Genomic DNA, 26224 nt, shown 5'->3' on the forward strand with positions numbered 1-26224 from the left:
AGTCACCCCTGGGAAGTCACACATGATGAAGCTACATGAGTAAAGTGGATATACGGTTACGGTAACCTCTGATATGCACCCCTTTTTAAGTGCGCGATGTTTCTTTATGCAAAATGAAAATTATGCAAAATAGGGCCTATCATACTTCTGATCGTGCTTTGTGAAATTGTATGTAGAATTGGGTGCTTCATCAAGCTATTTATTTCACCAGATTATACATGTAGGCCTAGTCCCTTTCAAAGTGCTTGTTGTGAAGTGCGTGTATCCAGTCATTCCCTTTTCAAGGAATTGTTGTTGTTTTTTTGTGGCCATCTGACTTGACTTTTTTTTTTTTAATGACTTGACCTCGCATTCGCGTTGAGTCAACGCCGTTGACAGGCCAGCAATGCTTGTGTTATGACGAAATCAGTGGGTTTTTAGGGGATTTTACCTTACGTAAACGGGGCAATATCCCTGTCAGATCAAGTCACGAGGTTTTTAGTCATTGAAAACATGCATGTTTGACTGTTGTGTACTGCTGAAAGAACGCGTTGTGGTAGCATTTTTAAAATTCGAGTCGAAAGACAATGGGTACCGACACCGGTAAGTAAGCTTAAACTTTGTAAAACATTTGTCATGTTTGTTGTACAATGATTATGACTTATGTTGTACTTACTTGGTAGTAGGTACTTGGTTAGTTGTCCTCCGTAGAAACCCGGCAGGGGCATTTTGACAGGAGGTCGGTGGTCACAAAAAAATTAAAAAGGGGGGTAATGCTCTGTTTAAATGTGGTATTGAAACTGAAAGGCTGGTTCATGCAGTCTTGTTCAGTTGTTGAAGGTCGTTCCACTGGCACTGCCTGATTATGCTGATGGTCCTAGTCTATAATTTAATAATCAAATTAAGTAATTCTTGGCCAAACTGGAACACCGTGAACGCTAGTAGTGGCTCCGCGATAAACACACACGAATATAGCGCGGTACAGTAGAAAGTATATACGCGCCTTACACTGCGTACACGCTTAGTACACGCAATGCGCATGTTCCAGTTTGGCCAAGAATTACTTAATTTACATGATTTAATTGATTATCTGGGTCGAAGAATGTGTTGGTGAAGGGGTCCAGTTTGGTGGAGTAGATTTGGAACTACTGGTCATGTTCTCTTCTCGTCCTGTCGGTCTTGGGAGTGGTATATGTAGGGAGTTCGGCGAAATACGGTATGGGGGAATTCCTATCTGAACGCATGGGGAAATACCCTAAAGTTCAAAAAATCGTTGTTTAGCATGGAAATTTTCATTGAAAATGTATCTAAAAAATTACAAGTAGTTTTGAATATATTTCCTTCCATTTACCATCGTTTTTTTAACATTTAATTGTAATTTACCTTCCAAAAAAAAATTGTCAAGTCAGCTGACTGTGGCGTAAAATCTGTTCCGTGATTTCACTAAGCGCCGCCATTTTGAAGTTTAACTGATGTGTTTGTTGTCATTAAAATCCATTTGTTTTCTCTTGTTTGACCCGGAAATGCTTCATGTTTGGTATCATTTTGAAGCTTAGAAAATAGGAAACAATAATATTGGGTCAAATTCATGCGCAGTATCTCATGGTTGACGCCATATCAACAGATTCAGGGATAGACTAAAAAGTTCGAAATTTTTTTCGTAATTTTTTGCGTGAAAACTCATCAAATTTTGTATCACAGACTTGCAGTCACCACAAGTCACCCATATAAAGATAAAATTAAACCATTTCTACTTCATATATATCATGTTACCTTTCCAATATGAGCTGCCGCAAAATGCCGCAGCAGGGTTTTCCACAGTATGTGGAATCAAGAATGTTGAAAAAGCTTAACATTTAGTCTCTTTACCAGTCGCTTTTTTGTGTAAATAATTATTTTGGTACTCATGATCTGCCGCATGCCTGAAGCATGATGGGATAAGAAGTGTTTACGATTTAACGTAGTTGTATCAGTTGTGTGTAGTACCATCACTCATGCACTGTACCTATTGTCTTCCCATAATGCATTGCGGTGCATTATGTGAACTCAAAGTAAGCATGCAAGGGATTTTCAAAATGTTTTTAAAAATGCATAGGGCAGAAAATATAGAAAATAAATATAATTTGTGCTTTATTCAAGTTTATTGATTTTTATTTATTGAGATTTCTTTTCATTAAAGGGGAAATTTGTGATGGATGGCCTCATCCTCCACTTTTCTCCAAAAAAAGTTTAGATTTTTATACCACAGGAAAGCTCTGGACTACATAATGTTATGTCCAAAATATATCTTCATTCGCTTGGCAAAAATGCAAAAATATCAAATGTGTATTACGTTGTGAGATGAAATTAAAAGACAGTAAAAAAATGGAGCAGTCTAATGCACACATATAATCATGCATAACTCGAAAATAAAATCTGTATTAACTGAAATTTTGGGAGTCAGATTTTTCGTGGATATCTACTGAAAATTGTCATAACAAGAGGATGCTAGAATCACAAAATACTCATTATTCACTCTCTTGGCCATATAATTTTCTTTATTTTTCCATCACAACAAAATCAGAGATGCTGCTCTTATATATTTTCACCCTGTTTTGAGACTTTTTATTCTAAATTTACGCACTATTTCAGGTTTTCAGACATGTCCAAGTGGTACGTAGTGGCATCTCTGCATAATATTCTTTTAAAAGATATAAAAAAATGCAATATGGGATACTGAAACAAACTTTTCTTGGCCTTAAATTAAATGAGACACTGAACACAAAGTCGTAAGTTAAATGAGACACTTTGAAACAAAGCTTTTTTATTAAACTTGTATTGTCTAAATTTCTTTATTTTTGCATGGTTGGTCAACAGCTCATTTTCCGCATGCACACTGGTGTACTGTCATTGCACTTGCAGTTGGTGCTTTGCACTGAACTTTTCAGTTTGTCTGTGATCCAGCTTGAATCTTGATATCTGCATTCAGAAATAAAACAAAATGATTAGTTTGATATAAAGGTTGCATAATAATGTTCATTTATGTTCACAATTCTCAACACATTTTTGAACAAACGTTAATCCATAATGGTTCAACCTATTAAATCACTTTAAACAATAATGGTAAGAGTATTTGATGCTCATTGAAATACCTAATACCATAGTGTTTGGGTTTTAGAATACATCTTGTTACCAAAATTAAGGAAATGCAAACCCAAGTTTGCTGCCGCACTAAATTTACAGACACTTATGCGGTACCAAAGCAACTTCTAATGGCCATAACTCCACCATACTTAAAGCTATTGAGCTCATATTTTCACCATTCTATTAGTTTTTCAACACACTTTCCATTGATACCAAACTTGTTAATGTTCTATGAAAAAATCCAATTTCCACCGAACTCCCTAGTATATGTCTTGGAGATGTCCAGGTCGCCGTGATGAATCTTGTAAGCATGTCAGACGGTTAATTTTTCTTCGCTTCTGAAGGCTATGCCAACCGAGGGTTTCTAACATCTGGCCTGGGATACACCATTGGCGTACTATTACGCTGCCTTTCGTATTCGGCGAGGAGGACGATTTCGACCTCCTCGTTTGTTTACAAACAGAGAGGTAGACAAAGGGTCTGTCAAAACTGTTCCGCTTGTCCAAATACTCAAGTATCAAAAGAATTGTCCACTATAGAGTGATTCACACAACATGAATAGGGGATTATAGGGGATTAAAAAACTGTGAAGTAGGACCATGTACTTCTTTTGTTTTGTCCTATAATTTGCCATCAAGATTTCAAATGAAAATAGTGTAATATTTTGTTCTGGGTCTGATTATATTATTCGTACTAGGGATACACAAGCTTCATAGGAGTAGTTCCCGTTGTGAAGCGAGCAGCTCTGCGTTGGACCTTTTCAAGGATTTTGATATCCTTTGCATACTATGGATCCCAAGCAGCAATTGACTAACTGTATTCAAGATGGGGTCTCACCAATGTCTGGTAGAGCTTTTCTTTGATGTTGGTAGAATATGATGAAAATTTCTTTGAATAAAACACAATGTCCTAGAGGCTTTTGATGCCACGTGCTGGCTTTGTTTATCCCACTTGAGGTTGTTCTGGATGTGGATACCTAGGTACTGGCAGCTTTTTGTCTGTTCCAAGGGGGTGCCAAGCATATTATATGTATGGATATCTTGTTGCGGCGATTTGTGACCCTCATGATGTTACATTTTTTAGCATTGAAGCGCATTCCCCATGTCTCTGTCTGTTTGTAATTAGCGAGATCAACAGATTTTTCATTTTTTAAATTTAAAACCAAAAAAAATTTGGTATAAAGCATATTAAAAAAGAAATTCAATGCTGGTAAAATGAATGCCATACCGCACCTTATCATTTGGCGGAGTTATGCTAATTTACATATTTCTCTGTTTGACACTTGTAACTCAACCATGTCAACTGTCTGGAGAACAAGGGCTTAGTCTAGACAGCCAGCCATGTAGGGAGTGTTTTACACACCCAAATTTGTAAATTTATACACACCCAGTTTTTGCCCACATGGCCTTACTTTGTACACAAGTCTTTAATTTACAAACCGAGTTTTTTTATTTTACACACCCAAACCTTCAAATCCTGCCTAAGACCTACATGGATCAAATCCATGGGTTCCTACACTCTACAGTCACCCATGGAAAACAGGGTACTGAAAACCAGTACACCATGTTCATATGGGCCATGAGTTAGTTACATTGCAGTAATTCCCCCAGAATAGTCAATACAGATTCCAAACAGATAAAACCCACCTCAAATCAGTTTTAGTTGCCCTTAATAACTCCAAATTGACATGACATTGAAATTTATTTGCTCAATTTCATACCAAAATCAAGGAAAACATGGTTTTGTTATTGCAAAATAACATAGAAATCACACAGGGTTATATCTGGTTACTGCAGTATGCCACTTGAGGTAATCAATATTGGTACTTGAATAGTGTGACTCAGTGACTTTCTGCTCATTTGACAGATAGTGTTGTAAACTTTATTGCATAACATTACAATTGCCAACTGATATCCTTTGTATTTGAGTTGTCATTTGATGGTATTAGAACTGTCATAATGGATGTAAACATTAAAAAATGTCAACAAAACATGCTGCTGCAGAACTCTATGCCTGTGTGTGTGTGTCTGAGGGCCGATGACCGGGCCGATGACACACATTCGATGGGTGTACCTAAGACCCTGCTGGAGAATTTGGAATTTTAACTGTGTTTCCCCTGTGCGTGATAACCACACGGTACTGGCGGTGTTTGCACAGTATAGAGCAGAAGCAGAACCATAAAAAATATATTTGCAGCATCTGAAATGTGTCTATTGTGTATTAATTTGTGTTTACATGTACATGTACTAATATATGATTTTAAAATGGAATATATATACATATTTGTATGAAGAGCTTTGTTGCAAAACCCCTTGCATCCACTTTTGACTTTTTAAGAAATTTAACAGCTTTTTTTAATTGTGCAAGTATTACTTACAAGGGGGTACTACACCCCTGGCCAATTTTGTGCCTATTTTTGCATTTTTTTCAAAAATTATAGCTCATTGGTGACAAGTAAGATATGTATATTATAGGGGCAAGGACTACAACTACTGCACTGAAAATTCAGCAACTCAAGACAAGTAGTTATTGATTTATTGATCAAATATTGGTTTTCCCTCATTTTTGACTGTAACTCCACAACTGTTGACTGTGTTGAAATAAAACTCACGAGTCTCACGTCCAGTAGTTGCAGTCCTTGCCCCTATAATATACATCTTACTTGTCACCAACGCGCTGTAATTTTTGAGAAAAATGCAAAAATAGGCACAAAATTGGGCAGGGGTGTAGTACCCCCTTAAAGTCTTATTCAGATTTCCTTTTACAAATTAAGCATACTGCTAGCCGTCCAACACGTATTATTTTGCACAAGCTCCAATGCACACGCTTGACGTCGCGCACGTATACGCGATGGTTCAGCTGTCAAAGGAACCTTGGAAAAAATTATAGTTCGATTTGATTCAATTTGGGTTTGGATAAAGTGTTGATGGATAGAAACTAAAAGAATAGGTTTGGTACAATTTTCAAGCCTTCCTATTTATTTTATTGTTTCTTTTATATCATGCCTTTTGTGGATGTAACTTAGGGTTTTGCAACAAAATATAAAATTTACCCATTTTCTAGAAACCACCTTTGCAATCAAATTTGAGCCCATTTGTTTGCATTACTTTAAAATGTAACTTGACTAATGCTTTCAAAATCAAAAAGAAAAATTGAAATATCTCATTTACTTTTGAGAAAAATGCAAAAATAGGCACAAAATTGGGCAGGGGTGTAGTACCCCTTAAAGTCTTATTCAGATTTCCTTTTACAAATTAATTTTTCTTTTTTCCGTCCAACACGTATTATTTTGCACAAGCTCCAATGCACACGCTTGACGTCAAGACGATATGCTGGCGATGGTTCAGCTGTCAAAGGAACCTTGGAAAAATTATAGTTCGATTTGATTCAATTTGGGTTTGGATAAAGTGTTGATGGATAGAAACTAAAAGAATAGGTTTGGTACAATTTTCAAGCCTTCCTATTCATTTTATTGTTTCTTTTATATCATGCCTTTTGTGGATGTAAAGGGTTTTGCAACAAAATATAAAATTTACCCATTTTCTAGAAACCACCTTTGCAATCAAATTTGAGCCCATTTGTTTGCATTACTTTAAAATGTAACTTGACTAATGCTTTCAAAATCAAAAAGAAAAATTGAAATATCTCATTTACTTTTTTAATTATGAATTTGTAATTAAATTTGGGAAAATGGCATTTTTTGAATATTTGCGATACGCTGTAGCGAGGTGTTATGCCACTATGACATTTAATTAAAACTAATTTTGACTGCTGAGATTTTACAAAATGAAAGAGAAGATCATTAAAACGTTTCATTTCATTTCATTTTATTTGCCAGAAAATACACATAATACAAAACAAAATTCATACAATATAAAAGTACAATACAATCATGATAAAATACATTTAAAAAAATGAAAATAATGAGGGAAATCGATTTTAAATTAAATACAATCATTAAATTTAATTAAACAATAAATTGACATTCCTACCAATAAAATATCAACAGCAAAAAAGGGGGAGCATTTGGGTGAGGTGTGTAGATGAACAGGATACAAGTCAAGAACACAGGGACGAACAAGAACGAGAGTGCCCTGGCAGGGAAGACCATATAGTAGCAGAATGCCACTTTCGAAGTCAACCTAAAAGCACTCCATGAAGAAACAGAACAAAAGTGCATGCATGCTGTTCTCCAACCATCTCATCCAAAGGCTCCAAATCTAAAGAAAAGAAAATAATGATATTGCACATAATAAATTATTTACATTTACATTTAGTTAAGAATCAACCAGCCAGCTGGATTGTTTAAAATGTAATTTACAGTTAGATAAAAAGCTAGAAAGACTGATATTCAACTTATCTCTAATGTGGAGAGGTAATGATTGGAATTGCACGGAAAACGGGTATAAACATTATATTTGAAACAATCTGTCCTACCAAAATTGTGGTGAATTTTTGTAGTGTCAGTATGACGAGTGTTATTTGAACATAAACAAAAGGATCCACATCATACACACGATAGAGACTACTGACAAAAGCTATGGCTAAGTAATGAAATCTGTTTTCAAGTGATGAAAGTCCTAGTTTTTCCAGTCTGAATTGGTAAGTAAGCTGCCCCCTAGGTGCTGGAATGCATGAACGTGCCAACCTCTTCTGAAAATTTTCAAGACGGTTTATCTGACTTTGTTGATAGGGCAGCCATGCAGGAGCACCATACTCAAGAATGGGGCGGCACAGGGTTTTAAAAAGCCTAGTTAAAATAACAGGGTCATTGCAACGGACAATGCGTTTAATAAAACCAACAAGCCGAGATGTTCTAGAGGCAACATGATTAACATGGTCATTCCACTTGAGATTAGAGGAAATAATAACACCCAAATACTTATAATTTTGAACAACACTTAAACTTGAGTTGGAAATTTTGTATGAAGGAGAAGTGCCATCACACGTAACCTTTTTACTTAGCCTCATGACTTTACATTTAGCTGCATTTAAACACATTTTATTTGTGGTACACCAAGAAATTATATTATCAAGATCATTCTGCAAGATGGTGACGTCATCTTCCGAGTGGATGGGCCTATAAAGCAGAGTGTCGTCAGCATACTGGGGGAGGTTAGACTGAACAAAATTGGGTAAATCAAGAACAAACAAGTTAAATAAAAGGGGACCTAAAACAGAACCCTGAGGGACTCCCGATAAAACAGGCAACCAATTGGAAGAAGACCCTCTAAACTGAACACATTGAAAACGCTGATTGAGAAATGAAGAAATCCAGTGCCACATGGGGCCACAAATACCATAATTGTGCAACTTACTGAGGAGAATTGAGTGACTGACTTTATCAAATGCCTTACTCCAATCAAGGAAGATGACGTCAACAACTGGAGGGGATCTCACATCAAGCAGTTGAGCCCAGTGGTGGCAAACTGAGCTGAGGAGGGTTGTACAAGATCGACCTGCGACAAAGCCATGTTGCTGCTTAGAAATTAAACCAACGCCATGCATGTAAACAATCATTTGATTTGTAACCACCCTCTCCAGCAGCTTTCCAACCACAGAGCACAACGTAATAGGTCGGTAGTTCTTGATACTAGAGATGTCACCTGACTTGTGAATCGGTACAACATTGGCTCTCTTCCAGTCATCCGAATAATACCTTCTCTTAAAGAGCGGTTAAACAGCAATGTAAGAGGCAAAGCAATCTCACCGGCTGTAATCTTAAGCATGGTGGATGTAATTCCATCAGAACCAGGGCCTTACCAGATTTAAGACGGTTAATGAGATCAAAAATCTCATTGGCATTAGTGCTAATGGATGACAGTTGATGAGAACCAATGTGTCCTTCACAAATGGTGTTGCAATCAGAATCAGCATCTGTAAAGTTTGAGGCAAAAAATTCATTAAAAGTGTTAGCAATTAAGGTTGGATCTGTGATATCATTGTTATCAACTTTAAACGAGTTAGCACACTGTTTAGCTTTTGATGCCCGGACAAAGGACCAGAATTTAGTCCCATTATAGGAGTCATCAGCAGCAATATCAACAAGATAATTATGATAGTCTTTTCTTACTTGGGATTTAAGTTTATTTCGGCACTGCTTATATTTGTTGAGTTTGGTAACATTATTAGGTGATCTACGGTAAGAACGGTATAACTTGCGCTTCCTTCTGGCAAGATTGATTGTTTCCAATGTTATCCAAGGTTTCTTTGGATTCCTCTTAGCCTTCCTTTTTGGAACAAAGTTGTGAATGCATACAAGAAATTTGTCCTGGAAAGCACACCAAGCATCATTGATGGATTTATCCTCGATAAGTGCATGCCAATTGATTTGATTAAGATCGTTTCTAAGCCCATCAATGTCAGCCTTGGAATATTGAAAAAATGTGCCAGGAGGAAGAGCAGGTTTAGGAGTAACAACACTGAGAGTGAGATGAATACCAGAATGATCACTGCCAGTTATACCATCATGAGGAGAGACCCTTTGAATAATATTTGAACATATGTGCCAATTAAAAAACATATGTGCCAATTAAAAAAAAAATCACTATACGCCACTATGGAATGTAAACTGACATCTTTATGAAAGTTTTGAGAGAGAAAAAATCAGGACCCAGCAGGGATAGAACCCCGGTCGCTTTACCTGTCTGGACTGGTAATCCAGCGACAAGGATTCAATCCCTGCTGAGTCCTGATTTTTTCTCTCTCAAAATTTTCATATGTCAGTTTGCTCGAGCCCCAAACACGTCATTTAAATCATAATTTCTCGGGCTTGCCTTGTTTATTTCCGATCCTCGCATGTATTAATTTGTGTCTCGCACTGTCTTACGCCCTGCTAGGATGAAGCTCCTCCTTCTTCATTATTTACTATTGAATGTAGCTGACAAATTTAACAATATTTTCTTTTTCTTTTTAACCTACAGATGTTCTTCATGCATGAATGGTAATATATAAATTAATCAAATACATCTCAGAATATTGGACTTTGAGGAAGTACTACATGTAACTATCAACAACATGGCATCACCAACTTTAGACTTGTTGTGTTGCCAGATTCGGAAAAAGGCACCAACTTTAGCACCACCTTTAGACAACATAACAGTACCATATTTAACAACAGAGTCTTTTATGACGCATATTTACTCCAATTCATCAACTCTGCAGCCTACAACTACGGCTGCACCCCCTCTATTTGGACAGAGCATAGTGTTTGAGGTGTTGTTCAATGTGATCTCAATTATGGCAGCGTCTTTGAGTATCATGGGTGCTATCTATACACTGATTCCCAAGAGGGGTGTGTATCGAAGGAGAAGAACTGTCGTTGCAGAAATCAGGCAAACGGGAATACTGACATGGCTGGCTGTAACGGATCTCATGGCATGTTTAGGTAGGTAGTTACAAGTAAATTGTCTTAAACCTAAAGAACTTGAAGTAGGGAGAGCAAGTCAAAGTTGTTAGGGGTACTTGCTCCTGGTGCTTGAGGTCCAATTCTCAGTGGGGGCAACTTTCCAAATATTGACAAGTCCGAATGTAATTGGAAATATCTGTAGATTAAATTCAGACACTTCCAGTCTCCCTACATGTATGTTTTATGAGAGTATTTCGTACATGTAAGCCTGTGGTTGACATGCCTTAATGTCGACATATGTATTCATATCCCAACAGCCAACATGGCATCATATTTACGTACCAGTATAGTATAACATTTAAAATACTGTGCCAAGGGAGACTATTTCTAAAGGTCTGTGACTGCATAATGCTGGTTTGAAACCTAAAAATTGAAGGTCTTTTAGGGGAAAAATGTGTATCTTCAATATGAAAGGTCAAATTGTTCAAAAGATGGTTGGCTTTTCCTCACAAATTGTGATACAATCTGCTCCATGGGGTTCAAAGGAGGCATTTTTGAAAATTGAGTTAATATAATTATTACCTTGTACAAACATTAGGCTTTGCCTTCATCTCAATTTCACATTTGCCGCCTTTGGCCCCATGGACCAGACCACAATTTATATTTAAGTTAAATTAGAGGACTGTTTTAACATGCTCTCATGTCCAACAAAAAATACTGTGCAAACGACAATGTTGCTATCCGATTCCTTAATGCAGTTACAATCACATCAAAATAAGCCAGAAAGAAGAAATCCTGAAAATATCACGAAATCCTCCTGAACAGTTAACCAAAATAATGTTGTTTAATCACTTTTTTTGTATCTTCAAATAGCAATAGAAGGAAGATCAGGGAAGGGTTTTCTCTTTAAATAGCAAAAAATATGTTCAAATATAGTATCTGCTTGGAAATTCCATGTCACACAAACACTTCAAGAAAAGACTAATAATTAGTTATATGGAGATGCATAATTTAACATTTGTTTGTATATAAATTCTTTTTTTTCTTTTTTGAAATAGGAATTTTTATGTTGGCTGTTGCCAGACTATCAGATTTAACTGATGAGGAGGTGATTGGTAGATTTGAAGATGCTGGTCTGCGCTGGTTTTGTGTTGTGGCAACGGTAAGTAATGAGTATCCCGGGGGGTTCACTCACATTCTAAAGTGGTACCCATGCTTGTCACAGTATCTCAAAATTTGACCTTAAATGACATATTCAGGGGTAGTGAATTTCACCCCTTATTGGCATAAGATATTATACATTTTATCCCTAAATGGCGGAAGACACTAAAATGGACCCCTAAATGGTGTAATGTGTAATGACATTTGTGTAATGATACAAGTGTAATTAAAGGGCAATGATTACATTTGTACCCTTAAAAAGTACCCTAAAGATGTTGTCAACACCATCAGGTGGGAATTGACCCTTTTTGTGACAAGCATACATGTATGTACCAAATAATATCCCAAGTGAGTCCCCCAGGTGAGTATCATCACTATCATATTACGTTAGGTGACTGATGACAAAGAATAAGCAATTAAATTTTTGAAAAACGTATTACCTGGTACTCATTTATTTTTCCTGAGAATCAGAAAATTTTCAGGTTTACATTTTTTTTACAAACTGACATATTTCTTAACCTGTAAATTGAAGTCAGGGCTCAGCCTGTCAAAAATGTTTGCACAAATTAACACATTTAACATGTCTAATGCTGGTTTCATACTTTCTGTTGCTTGCCGCTGAGCGGCGTGAGGCTTCATAATGCTGCTTGTACTTTTCTGCAAGTGGATCGACACACCGGTGAGCAGTAGCGGCATGACTATATGGAGGTCAATGTTGCCATTCAGCACCTCCAAAAATTGTTTCCTGTTCTCATACTCAGAGCGGCGCTGCTCACGAGTTGACTTGAATTCAACTCTAGGCGATGCTGCTGCAAAGTGGTGGAGTGATCAATGTATCGACTTGCCGCTGGTCACCGCTAACGTTTCCGGTGCGGCTGCGCAGTGAAGCAAAATCGTCATCAAAGCGGCAAGCGGCAGGAAAGTATGAAACCAGCATAAGACAATCCCTATTACATTGTATGTCACCTGTCTATTCATACAGTATACACAGTACACCAGGCACAAAAAGAAACTCGTCAGTTATCTAGTCATCCTTGCTGTCAGTGGCGTGCGCAAAGGGGAGGGGGGGGGTCAGGGGGGCCATGGCCCCCCACTTTTGTTGGTCATTAGGGATTTGGGTAGAAGTTTACGTTAAAAACATCAAAATTTGCTTCTAATCAGAATCCATTCGGGGGAACTGAACAAACTGCCCCCTCCCCTCCCACTTTCAATGTGCTGTGCACGCCACTGCTTGCTGTTCAAGAACCTGATAATTGTTGATTATTCTGAAATATACATTTGTTAAAATCGGCCTTTGCTTTTCATTTGACACCCTATTTCGTGAAAATCAAACAAGAATTGACCATATGCACCTCCAAACCCTCAAACCCCCAAAACCCAAAGTTGCAATTTCAACAATTTTCAATGGGAACGCATTGTTGTATTGCACACAAGCATCACAGGTCAATCAATAAAGCACACAATGTAATAGGCATAATTGAATCGTTAAAATTGCAACTTCTGATTTTGGGGTTTGAGGGTTTGGAGGCGCATATCTTGGTCAGTTCTTGCTTGATTTTCACGAATAGGGTGTCAAATGAGAAAGCAAAGTCCAATTAACAAATTATATATTTCAGAATAATCAAAAACAATCTGGTTCTTGAACAGCATGGATGACTATAACTGACGAGTTTCTTTTTGTGCCTGGTGTATATATGTAAGGCCAAAATGTTAAAAATGCGATGTCTCAAAGTGCCCACGCCTGTTCGCTTACCTTAGCACATCCATTTGAGCTAAAACGGCAAATTCATTTTTTTTTTTTGCCGTAAAATCTTGATATTCTGAGAAATATTTTGAAGACATTTACTTGAATCGGTATTGTACCGTTCCCCATTCGTTTTTAAAACTGCTTTGGGCTTTGTCTTGAGACATAGCATTTTTTTAAATTTTAGCATATAATTAACATATTCAGCACCGCATAACACCCATTCCATTATGTCTAATCTTTGCACTGGATTTATCACCATATTTTGTTTCCATCCAGGCCTGGATCCAGTATTTTTACATTTCTACCTTCCTGTGGACATTTTCATATGCTCTTGATGTACATTTCATGTTAACAAATAAACACCAGTAAGTACATGTATTTCAACATACTGAGTGTACTGTAAGATGAATTAAGGGGGTACTACACCCCTGGCCAATTTTGTGCCTATTTTTGCATTTTTCTCAAAAATTATAGCACATTGGTGACAAGTCCACAACTGTTGTCTGTGCTGAAATAAAATTTCCAGTGCAGTAGTTGTAGTCCTTGCCCCTATAATATACATATCTTACTTGTCCCCAATGCGCTATAATTTTTGAGAAAATGCAAAAATAGGCACAAAATTGGGCAGGGGTGTTCTAGTACCCCCTTAAGAACCAACAGAAGCAGAAAATTCCAGATATCACCCTATACAATGTTTATTGTTGTGTCAACCCACCGTGATAGAAAAGATGGAGTATTTGGGTCCTTCTTAAGGTCGTGCGCCATGAATTGGGGGCCAAATGCGTTACATACTAAAAAATTGAACAATTTGCATGTTTTTGTACTTAGACTGATCTAATTCATAAACTGTTCATCAAAACCCTATAAAATTATATATCACTGTAAAGCTTAGGGTACCAGGAATACACATGTACAAACAATTGGTCAATATACAGGGTGCCACAAATGTCATATAGGGTGGAAAAGTTAAATTTTGGTTCAAAAAGTATACAATTTTGTTCTCTCTTATTTACTAGCAAAAATTCCTGTTCTGCTGAGACCTGTTTAGATGTGCTAATAACATTGTAGGCTTACAAAAAAAGCAAACTTGTAATGATGAGTTATGTTGCCCAACTGAGATACAGGGTGTTCAAAAGTCGTACATAATTTTTATGATTTTTATTTCATAATAAATCAAAACTTTTTTTCCTTCATGACCTACACAAAAAACAATGGCATATTTGAATTCCTCATCAAATTTCCATCCAAAAAATGTAAATATTTACAGCAGTAGGGTAACTCCTTCAAGAAATATGACCTTTGGAACATTTCGGAGCATAAATGAATACTTAACACAGTAACGTATAGGAAAAGCCTAGAACCCATGACACAGAATGCAGCACACTTGCAACAAATTAACTTAGCTTGGAGTAAAACTGGTCACATTTCAAACTAGACATAAATACCAAAACAATGGTACATCAGACATGCCAACTAGTACGGTTTCACCGTATTTTGTACGGTAAAACGTGATAAATACGGTAGTACGGTCACCCCAAAAAAAAATACGGTATTCCAGAATTTTGACCAAAATAATAAAATGTTGTGTCTTAAAAGATAAACAGCTGCAAGATTAGACTACCGACTGAATTACGGGTATCATTTGACCACTTTCTTGGTCTGTTAAAGTGGTTGCCTACATCGTTTTTCTCTCGACTTTCGGTGATGCATGCACATTAAAAAATTATTATTTAATAGGCCTACAAGATGCTTTCCAAAATAATTTTCTTCCCACTTGCAGATTTTTCATGCACATTGTTTTTTATTAACCACCTAATGCTATGTCTTCTGAAGGTATTTAGTTAACTATTTAGCTCTATTGGTGCAAAAGAATAAGCATAAAAGAAGGTTTCCGACCTCCTTTTACTTCCGACTTTCGCACCATGCATGCACATTAAAGAAATATTTAATAGGCCTACAAGATGCTTTCCGAAATAATTTTCTTCCCACTTGCAGATTTTTCACGCACATTAATGTTTTTTATTAACCACCTAATGCTATGTCTTCTGAAGGTACTAGTATTTAGTTAACTATTTAGCTCTATTGGTGCAAAAGAATAAGCATAAAAGGTTTCCGACCTCCTTTTACTTCCGACTTTCGCACCATGCATGCACATTAAAGAAATATTTAATAGGCCTACAAGATGCTTTCCGAAATAATTTTCTTCCCACTTGCAGATTTTTCACGCACATTAATGTTTTTTATTAACCACCTAATGCTATGTCTTCTGAAGGTACTAGTATTTAGTTAACTATTTAGCTCTATTGGTGCAAAAGAATAAGCATAAAAGGTTTCCGACCTCCTTTTACTTCCGACTTTCGCACCATGCATGCACATTAAAGAAATATTTAATAGGCCTACAAGATGCTTTCCGAAATAATTTTCTTCCCACTTGCAGATTTTTCACGCACATTAATGTTTTTTATTAACCACCTAATGCTATGTCTTCTGAAGGTATTTAGTTAACTATTTAGCTCTATTGGTGCAAAAGAATAGGCATAAAAGAAGGTTTCCAACCTCCTTTTACTTCCGACTTTCGCACCATGCATGCACATTAAAGAAATATTTAATAGGCCTACAAGATGGTTTCCGAAATAATTTTCTTCTGACTTGCAGATTTTTCTTGCACATTAATATTTTTTATTAACCACCTAATGCTATGTCTTCTGAAGGTATTTAGTTAACTATTTAGCTCTATTGGTGCAAAAGAATAAACCTACAAGAAGGTTTCGGACCTCCTTTTACTTCCGGCTTTCGCACCATGCATGCACATTAAAGAAATATGTATAGGCCTACAAGATGCTTTCCCACTTTGTTTATTCAGATTCAGATGATGATGATCAATGATTTTCTGAACTTTTTAACAAAGCATGCTTCTAACTACATTAGAAGTAACAAACCCAATTTGTTTGGTCTACATACTTTATCCAATTTTGTAAGGTCAAAGGTCACATACAAGGTCAAAGGTCGACTGAGGTCACCAAATCTTTTAAAATTAATTTTCAACTGTGCATCATATATCCGGAATTCAGCTTGATCAGTTATGTAATTAAGGAAATATGACGACTTTAAGATGGCCGCTTTCCATGTAAAGTATAGCAAAGTAGCACTTTCAATGAGTGATAACTCTTAAAGGAAGCATCTTTCTGTATTGATTTATTACTTTGATGGAATGGTTCTTTGGTATTGCCAAATTTGATTGCAATGTGTAAAGTGGGCCCCTGGACCAAGCCGTTAGAGTGCTCGGTCGCACAAGTGCTCCCTCTCAATTATGTGTTCTACTTTTGGAGTTTCTGGAGTTGGCAGGTATGCAATAGGTACATATTTAAAAAATACGGTTTTAGGGTGCAAAATACGGATTTTTGTTCTTCTGAGTACGGAAATCTGGATTTCAAAGTTGGCATGTCTGGTACATAATCCATCTCAATACCTTACTGGGTTATGAAGTTACAGTAAAAAATATATTTGTGAGGCGCTAAAAATCAACATTCCCTATACTTTAACACATGCCTCAACCGTAGGATCCTCAACCGTAGGATCCTCCACCCCTGGCTTCACATCATTGGAACTGCAATATCTCAAGAAGTAAATAAAGTGTGATGTTCTTTCTTTCCACAATTTGAGCTCGATAAATAAGCAACAAAATGAGACCAAAACTAGTTCAGTACCCCGGCCTCTCCATTCTTGAGATCTAGGACAGAACATCCTGAATAAAATGAAAAAAATGTAACGCCTCCACTTTTTCCAATACCCCAATTCATAACGCACGACCAAAACAGTATGCTGAAACAGTTCGAAAATAAGTCTGCATTAAATCTTTTGATTAGATGTTTTGATGCAATCAGTTTTCGCACCATTACGCCATTACTTAATAAAACAGTCCTGCACACATTTCCATGCAGTTCAAAGGAAACAATTGATCCACTGTGCAGTGTTGTGTTTTCAATATACTTTGTATATATTTGTATCTTTCAGTTCCAAATTACTGTGGCTGTATGCTGCTGTATCATTCGTAATACCACTGGTTCTGGTCATCATAGGCGAGGTTTTCCTCTACAGGACATCACCATATGAGTAAGTATTCATCTATAATACGGGCCTATCCTTCATGTAAGCATACACAAAATGAGCAGGCCTTTTGTCAAGGCTTCAATCAAGGATTGGACAGCTTTGAGCTTTACCGTATTCATTCCATTAACTGCCCAGGGTGCTTAACAAAGTCATTTTGGGTGGGTACTTATTTTTTATATTGTTTACAGAATTACATATGTGACACGATCTGGTCCATGGGGGCCAAAGGCGGCAAATTTGAAACCGAGATAAAGGTAAAAGTATGGAGTTAAAAAACAATAAAATACATAAGAAAATAGACATCAAAAAACTTCAGAACTTCAGCAACCAAGTATGCTAGACCTTTGGTGTTTTCAGTAAATGATATTCTATTGTATGTATAATGTAATAATTACAGTAACTCAATTTTCAAAAATGCCTCCTTTGGCCCCCATGGACCAGATTGTGTCACATAATGTAAAAATGGCCCAAAATATGGACTTTGTGTGTAGAGGTCCTGTGTTTGATACACGAGTAGTTGTATATGTATGGATTCTGCGTATAATGATAGACGATCATGTGTAGTAAAGTCGCTGGGTGGGCGCTTATAGGGGCATGGGCGGTTAATGGAATGAATATGGTAACTATAATCCCTGTCGCGATACTGGGCTAACTGTGAGTGTGCTTAATCGCATGAAGGTAATGCCGTAATAAAGATATGTCATCATAATATACATTGATGTGCTTGACAAACTGACTTGTTTATTTTCAATGTTTGAAAGAAATTAGTTGGTATCTTAAATAATGTCGTAAGCTACTCATCCATTTTAGGGAAACATGAAAATAGTCGTATCTCAGCAGGAACTGAAACTCAAACTGTGATAACAGGTCCATAGAATGTTAACCATTAAATGGCAAGAAAGCGATGTGATAAAAATATTAAAATGGCTTTATTTTTTGCAACAACTCATTTGACTTTGGAAGTCCCATAATTGAGGTCAAATATCATTTTTTAGGGTCACTCGGGATAATTATGTGCATTATTTCAAGTGAATTTTCTTGAAAAAAATAATATCAAGTCGTAGTGCAAAGTTTGATCAGGTCTATACTTGCATTATGTTGTGTATATTGGGAAATATTTGCAAGCTTGACTTTTCACTGCTTTTTTGCTCAGTTCTTTCTTTCGATCACTGGGTGGAAGCAAAATCACAAATCCACTCGCAGCCTACACACAATAACTAGTTAGCTTCAAACTTGGGAGACTGATAGAGTATGGTGATTTTATGTGCTCACTGCACTGTTTAGTTTTTTAGTGGAGTTATTTGCATATTTATGAATATTAATGAGCTTATATATATTTTGCCTGAAATTTGATTAATCCACTTTGTACAATGTAGCCTACATGTACATGCAATAATAGGTTAAAGGCCCATTCAGTGATTTGCTAATCCCGATGACGAACAGAATCATCAAAATTCAGATTTTGGTACCATTGTCATTGTCATAGATGTGCTAACATAGCCTGCTAGTGGATCAGCCAAAATCTGTGTATTTAAGACAAAATAAGGCAATTAACATGAATCTGTAATTTATATACTGACAGTATATAAATTAGCTACATGCATTTGAATAGGTGCCTCAACTTTGTCAATAGTGGTGTTTTCCACATTTATTGCCATTTTTTTCATTTCAAAAATACTTAATGACAATTTTAATGACTTATCCTTCACTTTTAGATAATTTATAAACAATTTCATTCTTTTTTGCACTTTCGCTGGGATCACTGAAAGGGCCTTTAACTTCTTACTTCGTACACATACGATAATAGACAATGATCACCTCTTGTGCTCTATTGGTTTAAGTGTCAGGTTATTTGCATATTTATGAATATTAATTAGCTTATTTCCATATTCTTTGTATTTGCACACCTTTTTTTGGGCCACTTTAATTATGAACCGTGTCATTCTAGTTACACCAGACTGCAAAGTTGAAAGCCAACATCAAGCAACAGCATTGATGGGGAGAAATGCATGTGCATATTTCTTGCAAACCAGAAATGTTAAGGGGTACTACACACCTACCCAAATTTTGCCTATTTTTGCATAATTTTCTTAAAATTATAGCACATTGGGACAGAAGTAAGATATGTATATTATAGGGGCAAGGACTACAACCATGCCTGCCAACCGTTCCGATTCAATCGGATTCGTTCCGATTTTTGAGGTCAAAGGTCACAAAATCGGAAAAATCCAATTTTGAAAATGCAAAAAAAAAAAATTTAGATTTTTTTTTTTCAAAGTTTTTGGCAACTTTGGAGAACCACTGGACCTATGCTGAAGTGCTTGGATCATAAGGATCATTCACAGTTAATTATAAAAAAATTGAAGAAATTTTAACAAATTACAGTTTGTTATTTTTAATATGCAAACCATTAACCAATATTTACCTCTTCATGTAGCACATATTATAAATGCATGGAAAACCAATGCATCTATAATATGTGATACATGAAGAGGTAAACACTAGTTAATGGTTTACATATTAAGGATAACAAACTGTAATTTTTTCGTAATTTTTCTTTTCAAATGTTTTTCAAATTACCTGTGAATGATGTTAGCACTTCAGAATAGGTCCAGTGGTTCTCTAAAGTTGCCAAAAACTTCGAAATTTTTTTTTTAAATTAAGAGAAAAAAACATTTAATTAAAAAAAAAATTTAAAAAAAATTCCAACCTTGAATAGCAAGTAATTTAGGGTCTATAACTTCTTTTTTCCAAAGTTTTGTTTCATTTCTCGCTTCACTCTAATTAGACACCAACCTTAGTTCCAAAGGTTGGCAAGTATGCGCCGTTACGGGTGAGCGCGTGCTTCGCATGCTCCGGGTCGCGCGCACCCTGTACAGATTTTGATTTTTACAATGTTGGCAGGTATGCTACAACTACTGCACTGTAAATTTTATTTCAGCACAGACAACAGTTGTGGGGTTACAGTCAAAAATGAGGGAAAACCAATATTTGATAAATAAATCAATCACTACTTGCTTTGAGTTGCTGAATTTTCAGTACAGTAGTTGTAGTCCTTGCCCCTATAATATACACATATCTTACTTTTTGAGAAAAATGCAAAAATAGGCATAAAATTGACCAGGGGTGTATTACCCCCATAAACCTACGTATTGTGTTTTGTTTTTACTTGTAGCCAAGAGTGTGCTCCTGATAAAGATGCTTGGAAAGAAATGCTTCCACATTACCTGGCAATGTACATACCTATGCTATTTGTCATGGTTGCAAACCCTATCCTGTATTGGCAGTCATTCAAAAAGGTAAGAATATTCAGGGTGTGAGTGTTCCTCTTTTCATCTGATTTCCTCATTTTGTTGGCAAAATTTATGCATTTTCTTTTATTTTCAGCCCATATTTGTCATTTTTACCCTGATTTTACGCTGTTTTTCAGCGATTTTAGTAATTTTCCTCTTTTTTGGTCTGTGACCTCTCACACCCCTAATATTGTGTGATCAATGGGATTGTAAAGTCTATGATGTTCTTGATATAGACATATCCAATTTCACGCATTCCTACACCTCAATGGCTGCTAAAGTTGGGTCCCCGTCGGCTCCATCTCACGTAAAATGTGAAATGATGCAGCCTTGGAGGGTATTTTAAACTGCATTCTATCACCCGTGTTACACGTGAGACAAAAGAATAATGACAGTGTACAACACAAAAGAATCTAACATCAAATTTTAAGCGGCTTTAATCCACCCAATTGGGCAGTCACTACACCAGTTTGGTGCATGCGGGGACCCGTCATGGCCGACCAAATCCTGACCATGACTTGGCTTGTTGGATTCGTCTATAGTAAGAGTTTGATCTGAATCTTCATGGTACTCTTGGGTGAAAAAAAAATCAATTCTAGTTTCTTAAGAAAAACACAAATGATGAATTCATCTCAAATGATGAATTATTTTTGATTTGGGGCAGGCGGCAAACTAAACATCAACTGTGAAGAGCCTTAGATTGCTTTGACTTCATGTTGACAGCCTAAGCCTATTTTATTTGATTGGTTGAATTTCATTTTGGATTTACCATACCATTTAGCACTAATTGAAAATAATGCACTTGTACTGAGCCCCTGTGAGGCTTGTGCATTAGACACATCAACAACTCGGTGTGCGTGCATTATTTTGTACAATTTCACTCCCAACAAATGATACGCATTAATTGATTGAGCTATCTTGACAGCTATTGAGCTAAATTGACGGCTCTGCTTAGGAATGGGAAAGAAAATGATTGCAAATATCATGAAACTATCAATTCTTTAGAGTTTTAACATAATTTCTGTGTTTTCTTCTCTCATTGCAGTTGGTCCCTTATTGATGGCTAGTGGCATGTACACAGACAGGGAAAGGAAAATTAAAACACAGATCCAAGTGAAATTCTTGAGAATAGTCTTGGTCTTTTACATTTGGTGAGTATCATGTTGGTATTTATCACAGGATTTTAAGTTCTCGACCTATTAGTGGAATAACTATACAGAGAAAGGCTGTGATTTTCGACATTATGTGCCGGGTAGTCCCGGTACCCTATAATTTATGGATGGGAAATGTATACTTTGTATGAAGTGGAGTGCATAACATTTGAAGTCAATATCAACCTGTAAATAAGCTCAAAAAAGCCGGCTGCGCAAATAACATATAATGCAGTAAGCTCAGATATTTGCGGTGAAAATGACATATTTTGACATTTTCAAAAAATTCGAGGTAAGCTTAAAATCACCCAAAAATCACACAAAATAAGTCTCTTTTATGGGTTCAAATTCAATATTGTAGTAAAATTGTTATTTACAGAATGAAGTAAATTATATCTTTGCATCAAAAGGGACTGACATTATATTGTCCCATATTTACCGATAAATCATGACAAAACATGTGATTTGGGTGTGGCTATTTTGAACTGGCAAATTGAACAGGAAATAAGACAAACTGCATAATTGCACCAGATGTGAAATGTAGTTTCCATTTTATGGCCTATTTTTGAGCTTGGGACAGTTTTTTTGCATTTTTTTTGGAAAACACTGGTGCAATTTTTCCCGGGGGGTGGTGGCACTCACATGTAAAGATGGTACAGGTATGTGCGGCGGTCAAGGGTCCCTTTTTCAGGCTCTTCAGCAGTTCTTCAAGACCCTCATTTGCATCATGCTCCAGTTCATTGAGCCTCAAACTCTTGAGCTCAAATTTTGAACAATTTGAATTTTTTTAGCTCCAAAACCCCCCAAAACCTATAATTTGGCTCAATTTTAGTTCACAGAGCCCCACAAAAATGTTGAAATTTCAGTTCATCAAGCCCTATTTTGCCCCAAAATCAGTTCTTAGTTCTCAAAGTTCGCCCTTGGCGCGCAAACCCCTATCAAAATTTAAGTTGAGTGCCCCCGGCATTTTTTGCTGTCATAAATCAAGCCTTACTTTAGATGTCTAGATTTTGCTACTACAACACTTGCTGACACATGTCTCCCCCATCCACCCAAAAAGTTGAGCATTTGTCATTGTTTTATGCAACTCAAATACTGATTCAGTCAGAGAGAATGATTATACAATCCATTGACATTTTCATATTATATTTCAGTTGGACAGCAAACATCATAAATGTTGGAACATTAATCTTCCAGGCCTCTTCGGGATACGAGAATATCAGGGAATTCAACACCTTCAGTGAAATTGTTTGGATTGTTATGGTAAGGAACATGGCTGTATTATATTGTAATGATTTCAACAGAGTGACGAATCACGAATTTTCAGCAACTTGAGTTTATTGTATGCTTATTACGATGTTTTAGGTGATCTTTTATTTCCATCAAAAATTAATGATAAAGAATTTTGACAAAGAGATGAATCATATACCGTATTCATCCAAGTATGAATGATCCTAGCATTTAGGTCTAGGTCCAGGGACACTCCAAAAACCGAAAAAATAAATAACTTAAAAACTGAAATTGAGTATATATAATTCCGACCCCCAATTTTGAAAAAAAAATTCACCTAAAAATGGGTGGGACTATACTTGGACGAAGACAGTACATATACTTAGCTGTACAGCTGGAAACCCAGAATTTTGTATATCAAATGTCCTACACGGTTATTTTTGATACCAATGTTTAGCTATAGGTATCTTCTATCCAGTGATACCAAAATAAGTACAAACATTCCCCACATGATATCGCTATGGTGTAGTAATGTTAGATCGCCCTGGCAAAATTGGGAAATCACAGAAAATGGCATGCAAAATATGTCCAATGTTATTATTTCTGCTTTAAAATCTTTGAGTTTTTGCTAAATATTACAGGGATGACTATTTATGACAAAGTTTAGAACCTATGGCTTTAGGAAAACTTGTAAATCAAGGATGAGTGCTATGGTTTACACATACATGTAGTTGAATGCGTATTTGAGTTGTCAGTTACAAAAATGTAAGTGCATGACCCTCCCACTGGAACAAAATATTCTCCAAATTCTTTATTTTGTTTGAGACAAATAAAGTAAATGCAAACTGTACCATCTTCCAACCTTATGTGGTAGTGATGCCAACATGTTAGGGCAGCCCATTTATTGGGCTGTGAATGTGGTCCAGGAAGCTGGTCCATGTCAGTGCATTTTGCTGTTGTGTCAGTTGGGCAACTGCTTGGTCACTGACATGGGTTTAGAGTAGAGTATTGAAGTAATCCTCTGTGTAATTATGGTTCATTTTGATGCACAGGATTTTAAGATATGACCTTGTGAAAAATTATAAGTTTCTTTTTTGGCTTAGTGTAGTTGGGTCACTTGGGTGCTTTAAGGGGGTACTATACCCCTGCCAAATTTGTGCCTATTTTTTTGCATTTTTCTCAAAAATTATAGCGCATTGGAGACAAGTAAGATATGTATATTATAGGGGCAAGAACTACAACTACTGCACTGGAAATTTTATTTCAGCACAGACAACAATTATTGTGGTGTTACAGTCAAAAATGAGGGAAAACCAATATTTGATCAATAAATCAATAACTACTTGTCTTAGTAGTTGTAGTCATTGCCCCTATAATATACATATCTTACTTGTCACCAATGCACTATAATTTTTGAGAAAATGCAAAAATAGGCACAAAATTGGGCAGGGTGGAGTACCCCTTAAGATTCTCATTATTAACTTATTGGAAATTGTATCATTATGAGAGAATCAAAACCTTCACCGTAATTGTAGCTGCAAAAAATCCAAGAGACAACCTGATCAGCCACAGATGACCAGTTTTCCCCATACTCTGCAGACATACATGTATGGAATACCTTGCCAGCTTTCTAATCAGGATTCACAGAGCATCAGATGGGAGAGTAACAATTATCTTGCTCTATTACCAGATCTAAATATATTTATGCTGTTAATATCTGGAGTAACCTTGATGTAAAATAGAAGAAGAAAAAAATCCATCAAATAATATCTGTTAACTTTCATTATATACTTACTTCCAGGCTGTGTTCAACCCATTACAAGCATTTCTGAATGCATTGGTGTACTGGGGGCCAGCTGGATGTCGCAGAACCACCACAGAAGAAGACGCCAGGAATCCCATCCAAGATAGCTCTGGAGCAGACAGTGATGTTGAAATCTTGAGGTCATCTCCAAGCAGGAGAAATTGGGCCACAGAGAGGTCCCCATTACTGCAAGGATTGTAGCACAGGGAGGTACAGTGACAGTGCCACAGGGTAGGGGCATTGTATCCCGGTGGAACCAAAAATTATCAAAATAGCTTCTCGCCATGGTGCCACCACTAGGGTGGTACCATGAAGAATAAGACATTTACCCCTTGAATTTACCCCCCCCCCTATTTCCTTGAAAGTGTATATAATTGAGCACTTAATATTTTTGTGTTCATTAAAAGATATTTCCCTGATGTCGTGGACAAAGGTTTTTCCTGAAATAGTACCTCTTTCCAGTTGAAGTATTTCCTTTCCAGCGTAAATTATTTATTCCACATAATTCTCTGAAGATTGGATCATATATAATTGTACATGTAGTGTGTCCTTTACAAGGTGGAATATGACCCCATGCATTAACCTTTCCTATCTTATACCTCCTGTCCAAAGTCATATTCCATCTTTCTCCAACTGATCCCCAACAAAGTATGTTCTATACCCATAACCCCCCCAACTCAACACAAAAGTTGACAACCATGAGAGTTACCAAATTGCAGAAAAGGGCCATTTTTTACCAGTAGCAAGGACCATGAAATTGGCAAAATAGGGGTATTTAATTAGTATTGTTCAGAAATTTGACAGTGAAATCAGCAAAATAGGGGTATTTAACTTGCACTGTCAGCGAAATTTGGATAAAAGGGGTACTTGAGAAAATCCAGAAAATTTATGTCAATATTTAGTGTCATTGATAAGGGGTGTTTGAAATTCTAATCATTGAAAATGGATGTTTGAAATTCTGGTCATTGAAAACCACAAAAAAGGGGTTGTTTTTGGCCAAATTTTGTCCTCGATTTTGCATCAAAAAAGGGGGTAAATCTGGTGAAAAATCATTGCAAAAGGGGGCCTTTGAAAGATTTGGTAACTCTCATGGTTGTCAACTTTTGTCTTTTATCCTGGTACTGTTGACTGTACTTCAAAAATACACTCATCTACTCTAGGTTCCAGAGTAAAAAATAAGTACAGCTTGTCTGTATGCAGTGCGATAATACTCAAACATATATGAGGCCTGCACTAATAAGGAAGAAGACTGGGATGTGATTGGTTTTATCTACACAG

At 36.5% G+C, this 26224-nt stretch overlaps 1 protein-coding gene across 1 annotated transcript; it reads left to right on the top strand.

Annotated features, from left to right (window-relative positions):
- The first annotated feature begins 381 nt into the window (after positions 1 to 381).
- Positions 382 to 25614, top strand: LOC140155457 (G-protein coupled receptor 143-like). Its single transcript, XM_072178315.1, has 9 exons — positions 382 to 582; positions 10026 to 10489; positions 11509 to 11612; positions 13635 to 13723; positions 17373 to 17471; positions 20644 to 20766; positions 21805 to 21912; positions 23067 to 23175; positions 24944 to 25614. Exons 2-9 carry the CDS (start codon positions 10120 to 10122, stop codon positions 25145 to 25147), a joined length of 1206 nt encoding a protein of 401 aa, XP_072034416.1. The 5' UTR covers positions 382 to 582; positions 10026 to 10119; the 3' UTR covers positions 25148 to 25614.
- The last annotated feature ends 610 nt before the right edge of the window (positions 25615 to 26224 follow it).

Source organism: Amphiura filiformis, chromosome 6, assembly GCF_039555335.1.
Source record: "Amphiura filiformis chromosome 6, Afil_fr2py, whole genome shotgun sequence".
NCBI lineage: Eukaryota > Metazoa > Echinodermata > Ophiuroidea > Amphilepidida > Amphiuridae > Amphiura > Amphiura filiformis.

What these genes read in the sequence shown, in the direction of transcription:
- LOC140155457 (XM_072178315.1), top strand. Translation starts at nt 10,120, where the DNA reads ATGGCATCACCAACTTTAGACTTGTTGTGTTGCCAGATTCGGAAAAAG. An exon ending in TACAGGACATCACCATATGA is followed by an intron (nt 17,472 to 20,643) that starts GTAAGTATTCAT and finishes TTTTACTTGTAG; the next exon opens with CCAAGAGTGTGCTCCTGATA. An exon ending in TATTGGCAGTCATTCAAAAA is followed by an intron (nt 20,767 to 21,804) that starts GGTAAGAATATT and finishes TTCTCTCATTGC; the next exon opens with AGTTGGTCCCTTATTGATGG.